Here is an 8,169-nt window from a genome sequence, read left to right on the forward strand (position 1 = left end):
TCACCACATCTTTTCTTTTTCTCCTCGTTACAGTTGAAAATGTTAAACTTCATATCGATAAATGCATGCAGCAAAAGCAGAATGTAATAAGATCTTTAGCAAACGGTATTATTCTTTTGTACAAAAAGAATAAAGTAAATTGGGTGAAGGCCCATGGAAAAATCACTAATCCAAATCAAGTTACTGCACTTAATCCAGATGGTTCGATACAAAGCGTAATTAATTCTAAAAGAATTATGATCGCCACTGGAAGCGAATATACACCGTTAATAGGTACAAACATCGACGAAAGAGAAATTATTTCATCTACCGGAGCTTTGTCGTTAAGCTCGACACCTTCAAAATTCGTGACAGGTGGCGCTGGTTTCGTTGGATTGGAATTAGGTTCAGTCTGGCAGAGGTATTTTTATTATCAAAATTGATGTAAGAAATGTAAAAACAATATCGATTTTTAATTCCTTTAATTATTATTTTTTATTTCTTTTAATTCTTTTTTAATTCTTTTAATTATTAGATTTGGCTCGGACGTAACGGCAATTGATTCTTCATCAACTATTGGTGGGCCAACTATAGATAAGGAAGTTAGTCAAATATTAAGAAATATCTTAACTAAACAAGGCATAAAATTTAAAATGGAAACGAAAGTCACTTCTGCGAACAAAACAGGAAACGACATAGTTGTTTCTGTCGAAAACATAAACGATTCTAGTAAGAAAGAGAATATTTCTTGCAATACGTTTCTAATTTGTGTTGGCAGAAGGCCGTACACGCACAATTTAGGATTAGAGAGCGTAGGAATTAAAAAAGATAATTTAGGCCGAATTCCTGTAAATAGCAAATTCCAAACAGAAGTACCAACGTAAGTGTACATTTCTTTCTTTCCTTTTTTTCATTTTTCTTTATCTCTTATTTTATATATATGCATGTAAAATTTAATAAAATAAAACTTTTATTATAGGATTTATGCTATTGGAGATTGTATTCATGGACCTATGTTGGCTCATAAAGCCGAAGACGAGGCTGTTATTGCAGTTGAAAGCATTACAGGAGGTGATGAGTTATCTATATTATTATATTTCTGTATTTCTGAAGAAATTTACAAAGATCATATGTTCATCCAGGTACTAATCAAATGGATTACAATAGCGTGCCCCACATAATATATACATATCCAGAAGTTGCTTGGGTTGGCAAAACGGAGGAAACATTAAAGCAAGAAAGAGTCGATTACAAAGTTGGAAAATTCCCAAACACTTCAAATTCTAGAGCAAGAACGAATCTCGAGACGGATGGTTTCGTTAAAGTATTGGCAGATAAACGTACGGATAAAATATTGGGGGTGCATATGATTAGTTCATTCGCTGGTGAATTGATTAACGAGGCAGCTCTTGCTGTGCAATGTAAGATAAAGGCAGAAGATGTTGCAAGGTCGTGTCATGCACATCCAGTAAGTATTTTGAATGATATAATAATTGGTTAAATTGTCGAATATTGATTTTACTATTTTTTTGACAGACATATTCGGAAGCCATAAAGGAAGCATGTTTAACTGCATATTTTGGAAAACCTATTAACCTATAAAACTCTTAAATAACACTGTGAGAAACAGTTAATTCAATATAATTCATTGAAGCTTCTATCCATTTTTAAAAGCATGTTTCAAAAACGCTACTTGTACTACATATTTAGTCATCATTTATATTTTTACATAAGATATACAAAAACTTTAAGAGAATTTATTTTTTTATTATGTATATTATGATACTTTTATTTATATATTATTATGTATATTTCATATATTATTTATATTTATATTTGTAGAATATATTTACACTTTTGTATCTTTACTTTTGTCTCTTGATAATTATGTATATTACAAATAAATGGATATTATACTAGAAAAATGTTTACTTGAAATATGAAAAAGTGTCATTTTTAATCTTCTAATAATCGTAACTTTTAATATTGCAATAATCTTAAATGTGTGGAAATAAGTTTTTATAAAATTATTGTTACTAAAATTTTTTTTCTCTTGATTTTATAAAAATATCTATCTCTTTAATTCAATCATAAAATTATAAGATTCAATATATAAATAAAGAAATGAAATTAAATTAAATAGATACGTATATTAAACATTTGTCGATAAAGATTAACTTATTAAATTTTTCTTTGAAATCTTAAAATATAAATTTAGTATTAAAAAAATTATATATATTTTATTTTTAAACTAATAAAAAAAAAATAACAATGTAAAAAAATATATTCTCTTCGATAAAGCCAATTGATAAAGTTCCAAGAACGTAGGTCGATAACATCGAACAATACTAAATTCCAAGTATGTTTGGTGTCTAGCCAAGATTTTCCGTACACACATGTCACTTCTAAAAACGAGTTTATAAACATAAAATTGCTATTCTTTGTTTTATATTTAACTTTGTAAAATATTTTTCCACCGATTATTAATTTCGTATTTATCTATTATCTAAAATTAATTCATACGTTACAACAACAATTGTGTATATTATTCCACTCAAAAATTCAATTTGAAGATACAAACAATCCGCAATTCTATATCATGTTACAACCTATTATCTTTCACTTCTTTTTTACACACGACCTCATTCTTCATCTTTGTCTCAATGCTTCTTTTCTGCCAACAATTTTACCACGTAGAATCTACTAGTCTTGTTTGATCATCGAAGTTAAACGATGTCAGATATGGTTAGTTACTCGATTACCGCTTGAGAACACCGTGATGTTGCTTCGGAATTTACTTTAAACTCTAGATCCCTAGTTAATGACCAAGCATTAATAATGCTAATGATAATATAATAATAATAATAATGAGGAATATCTAAGCCCCGGATCGAGATAGATCTCGAAAATTATTTGCAACTTCGAATATCTAAATTTTAATTCATATAGCGATTATGAACTTGGAAAGTTTGTATATAAATATGAAGGAAAATTTTTCATTCGACTTGCATTCGAAATATAAACATTCCTAATATAAAACAATTCTTATTCAAAATTGTATTGAGAACATGAAAAAAATGTTAAAACTTTGGAGATTAATTTCCTCTTGCAAAAATATTTTTCGACGAAATAATTACTTTCATATAAGATGTTCGAATATACGTGCGTAGTGTGACGCATAAACACTTCCATTTGATTACACGCAAGAACGTTTGTGTGAGTCACGTATAGATCGGTGTCGCGTCCAGAATTGCCTAGCAAAAACTAATCGTTGGAAGAGTGGGACAAAATAGTAATAGTGATGGTTTCACTCACTAGAAAAAGAAGTGAAGAAAATAATAAGTATCTTATTTGTATTACACTGTGAGAACATAGATAAGCAAAATATAACAGTAAAGTTAAGAATAAAGTTCAATAAATCACTTTAATAATTTATTGTTCAAAACATTGAATAACTGCAATTATATGAATAGAGAATCAACTATAATACAAATAAATGTTATTCAAGCATTTTAATAAAATAAATAAAGTAACTTCATTCTTAATTACTTATTTCTTCAACAGGTTTAAAAAATGTCGTTGTGTGAGGGTAAGGTAGAGATCTTGTCAAAGTGATATAATACGAAAAAAGCCGTTATTTCTTCCATCTCTTTCTTCAAGTTTCACTACTATTACTACTTTCTTCCACTCTCTTCCAATGGTTAGAGCTTGCTCGACAAATCTTTCGTCGTGTTGGATAGTATAAACGGACTCTTACGCGTTGACCAGACGCATTGACCAGACGCGCATATATCTATACGTACATAGAGCGCAAGTGCGTGTGTCACATCTTGACACACAGCCGAAGAATTCTGTATACACGCCGGCGCTTCCTGCAGTAAAGTTAACGACCTCGATTGCATATAAATGCCTGGCTTAATGGTTTCGAAGTAAGGCCGAAGGCCTCAGCTGATAAAATCCACTCTCTCCTAGCGGGGTTTACTACTACGCCCATTTAAGCCCATTTCACACGGAATCTTTCTGTCAGCTTCTATCTATGACACGGTGATATTTGTTATTGCATTATTACTTTATCGTAATAAATTACTAGTTATTGGAGATAATATTCTTGTATTCATTCACACAAGAAAAAATGGTAAACAGAAAAATATGGCTATTATTGCCCCACTATTGCATCTATATTTTGCGTCACACGTAATTGGTCGAATCATCTGATGAAGAAAACATATATCTAGTGTGATTAGAACAAATGCAATGACAATGAATATATTTCAAACATTTATCTTATAAGCAGACTGTTAATTATTGAGAAAATATATTGTTATTATAGTTTACAAGAATTTTACTATGTCAACACATTAGTATTCGTAATATATTGAAGCAAAAATCTCCTGTTTTCTTTCTGCCATTTCACTCTTCTCGTGGATGAACGGTACTATTATATGCCATTCGATATTGTGTAAGAATTTAATGTAGAAGATGTTGTAATATTCGTGGAATATTCCTTTGGAGGGAGAGAGATTTTAATTAACTATTATTAAATTAATTAATAATTACGTGTTTTGAAGCAATGATAAGTAAAAGTTTGACTTATAAGGTAAATTTCGAGATATATTCACAGAGATTGATTCATTCTGAAATTTGTAGGTTAAATAACACGCTTAAACGTGTGACAGATAATTCGAGTTAAAGTTAAATTCACATTTTCGATTAGAAGAGAATAAACAAAATTTCAGTTTTTTTAATTGTTTTCATGTTTTTCATTTGTTTCATTTTCGAAATAATAGATAGAAATAAGACTTGTCCTATTTTTCCTAACCTAACCTAATTCTTTGTTCTTTTGTGAAATATTCGATGAGAATATACATTAGGAAGAAAGAAAGGAATAGTTACACAGAAAAGAGGGTTATGATGACGCAGGCGCTATTACTGAAGCACGCAGTCAATATACGTTATTTGTACGTGGAATCGACTCGTATTTTGGCTTTTAGTCATCGTCACACATTCACAAGTCGACTCATTTCTATGACACACGCATGAAATAATATTACATATATGTGTTTAACATTCATGCAAAAAAAAAAAGACCATTTACACTTAGAATGTACTATAATCGCTTTCAAACTTGATCAAACTTTATAAAACTTGAATAACTGGTAAATTATGTATGTATTGAAAAATTATTGCATGAAGAAGTTTCATAAAAAAGAGCATAATGTATTTTTTTACAGATGGAGGCAATTTGAAGTTTTAAAATCAATTTTGTTTTGTGTTGAATTCTAGGTGATTATTTATTATTATTGAATTTAGTTTTTTCACTTTAAATTTATTTTAATTTTTTTTTTTTTAATATTTCTAAGTTTTAAATATTAAAAATGTTTAAAAAAATTTAAGATATTTATTAATACTTATTACAATATTGAGTTAGAAATTGAATATCAATAAAATATTTTCAATAAACGTAATAGAGATAGTCAATGTTAGATATTAAATTTGTAATATTAATATAAATTTAGAATTTTACTTTTTCAAACAAAAAATTCTTCGAATATTCTTTTATATACATATATTCTATATATATATCTTTTATATATTTTCAAACTTTTCATTTTTTTCATTTATCAACTGTTTTTTGTAAGATAAATAAAATTTAATCAAAAATGACATTAATTAATTAATTAAGTTAATGATAAAAATCTACAAAAAATTACTTTTAATATCTTTGAATATTTTTTATTATACTTATATTTATATTTTCTTTATCTCTCAAATATTATATAATTAAAATTCAAATCTATGCTTTACATTATCATTTTCAAACAGTAAAATTCTAATATACTTTTTTCTGTTTATATTAATCAATATATAAAAAATTATTAATTTAATCCAGAATGAAAAAATAGAAAAGATTATTTTTAGATCACATATTGATTAGAAATTATTTAGTTTTGCCTAATAAAATTTTTGCATATTTTATACGAAAATAACTCGTCTCAATTCTGTGAAACACTCTATATAACGATAAGCTTTCGAAAATCAACATGTCCGAATATTAATGCCAATCATTTTAACGAGATACGAATAAGACAGAAGTTGTTTGCCTGAAACTACAGATAAAATCTGTCCTTGAACGTTCAACATTCATAGCCCTTAATTCTTAATTTAATATTCTCTTAATTTAATATTCTGTATGTTTGACTTACTACATTCTCCCTAGAGAACTCAACTTTCGTTTTGAACTTTAATAGATTCCGTGTGAAAAAAGGAAAATTGTATACATGTTTCTGCTTTTTAACTAATTGTTTTAATTGGATTATATGATACAATTTTGATTTATTTTTCCTAACAATAAAAATTAGTCTATTATACAAAATAATTATCAATAATTTGCTTATAGAATAAACATCGACTTGATATGAATCATTATGATCATCTCAATTATTTAAATTAATATTTCCAATGATCTAAACAAGGCTATATAAGTAAAGATTTCAAAACATCACGTATTAAATTAAATTTATCTTATTGTATCACAGAGACAAGTCACGTATTTATAGTGAATCATAAAAATATACATATCCTGAAATATTAATTCTAATCTATTTAATTATCTTTTTATTTTAAAATGTTAGAAAAAAATATCAAAAATAACAATATTGTTCTTTTTCCAATCCAATTGCAATCGTACGATCCACCACACAATATCACGATTTAATTGGATAAAATTTTTTTTATAATATAATTATAAAAATAAATCATAATAATTGTACAATTTATATTCTTCTACGAAAAAAACGAAATTTAACAAAAATTGCTTCAGTTCTGAATTCTTTGTATAAAAAATTCAATAAAAAACAAAAAAAAAAAGAACTCACCACTTTATCATCTGCATAAATGATCGAGGATCTCGGTGTCCCGGTAGCCATCACAGTGAAGAGCACCATCAAAATCGTTCGAAGCAGTATCATCTTGCAAGTACGAATCCTTTAGTCGTTTCAAAACTGACACCAATATTTTTTTCTCACTCGCACGAATTAAATTCACACTATCGTTCCCCTTCAATATCCTTCGACTCAACAAAATAAAACAGCGATTTTGAAAAAAAAAAAGAAAAAAAACTATACTGCACTATATCAAACCACACTCATGTCACAATAATAAAAAAATGTACAAAGACAAAGCATTCGTCGAATTTTTCCGATTCACGTGGCACGACGTTCTTCGTTTCGCGATATTTAAGCGTTGGATATAATTTAGTTCAATATTTTAATTTAATTTATTTTATTTTATCTCATTTTATTTTATTGATTCCAATAGATTAAGTTAGGTTAGAGAACACTGAATGGCACTGGTGGAATCAAGGAACGAACACGGACGTGTTCGAACCGCGATTTTCTTAGAAGAAGCACGATTTACTCAATATCTTATTACCACGATTCGCCTCTATCTCTCTTGATTCAATAACGAATTCGCGCTCTTCTTCTTCCTCCGTGAAAATCTACCGACTTTTGTCAACTTGGCCTTTCTTCGACGTCGCCGCCGATGACGACGGATTCCAGGTTCGTACTTTCCTCCGTGTTCGAACTTTCCAGCTGCTACCACGTCCATCCGCCGACCTACGACAGTTTACATTCTTGTAAATGCTTGGTTAAATTTTTAGATTAACTTTATGTAAAAGTTAGTGTAATTCGATTCGTTTGGAGAAATACATCAGATCTTTAAACGACAATAGATTAACTATATCTTTTTTCTTTCAAATAATATCTTAAATAATATTATTTCAAGAAATTTCTCATCTTTATTTTCTCATAAAAATTTGACATCAATGCATGCTATATCATGTTAATGCTCATATATATATATTTGTGTGGTTCACAAGTGATATTATATTTCAAAGAAGAAAGGAAGTTGGAAAAAGTTTTAATTCTAATTTTCCTTATCCAGTCACATATAGTTTTGATTTTTTTATTTTCATTATCTTTATATATAGCATAAATATTTTTTTGATTTATGATTAATGTATAATAGAAATAAAATATATATTATAATTAAATTTTCTATTTCAATAAAAATGATGAATTTTGTCAAAGTATTTTGGCATATTTTTAATAACTGCAAAAATAAAAAATCTGCAATATTTTTTACGAGTTTATAATCTCACAATGTTAAAATTTGAAAAAAAAAAAAAAA

At 27.7% G+C, this 8,169-nt stretch overlaps 2 protein-coding genes and 1 long non-coding RNA gene across 3 annotated transcripts in view; 2 read left to right on the top strand and 1 right to left on the bottom strand.

Moving 5' to 3' along the window:
- The window catches only part of LOC102681062 (dihydrolipoyl dehydrogenase, mitochondrial-like), a 2,599-nt gene extending 997 nt beyond the window's left edge, over nt 1-1,602 (top strand). Inside the window, exons 3-7 of the mRNA XM_006610458.2 lie at nt 34-400; nt 515-859; nt 959-1,050; nt 1,122-1,447; nt 1,516-1,602. Coding sequence (XP_006610521.1) covers nt 34-400; nt 515-859; nt 959-1,050; nt 1,122-1,447; nt 1,516-1,581 — 1,196 coding nt within the window. The 3' untranslated portion in view covers nt 1,582-1,602. The remainder of the gene's footprint in view (nt 1-33; nt 401-514; nt 860-958; nt 1,051-1,121; nt 1,448-1,515) is intronic.
- The window catches only part of LOC102681800 (matrix metalloproteinase-2), a 119,405-nt gene extending 112,311 nt beyond the window's left edge, over nt 1-7,094 (bottom strand). Inside the window, exon 1 of the mRNA XM_006610460.2 lies at nt 6,855-7,094. Within this exon, the coding sequence (XP_006610523.1) occupies nt 6,855-6,947 (93 nt within the window). The 5' untranslated portion in view covers nt 6,948-7,094. The remainder of the gene's footprint in view (nt 1-6,854) is intronic.
- On the top strand, nt 3,577-5,226 carry LOC102680974. The gene is made up of 3 exons (XR_004149583.1): nt 3,577-4,438; nt 4,627-5,144; nt 5,211-5,226. It is a non-coding gene; the product is annotated as an uncharacterized LOC102680974 (long non-coding RNA).
- Nucleotides 7,095-8,169: the final 1,075 nt, after the last annotated feature.

The sequence above is a fragment of the Apis dorsata genome, unplaced genomic scaffold (assembly GCF_000469605.1).
Source record: "Apis dorsata unplaced genomic scaffold, Apis dorsata 1.3 scaffold_74, whole genome shotgun sequence".
NCBI classification, from domain to species: Eukaryota; Metazoa; Arthropoda; class Insecta; order Hymenoptera; family Apidae; genus Apis; species Apis dorsata.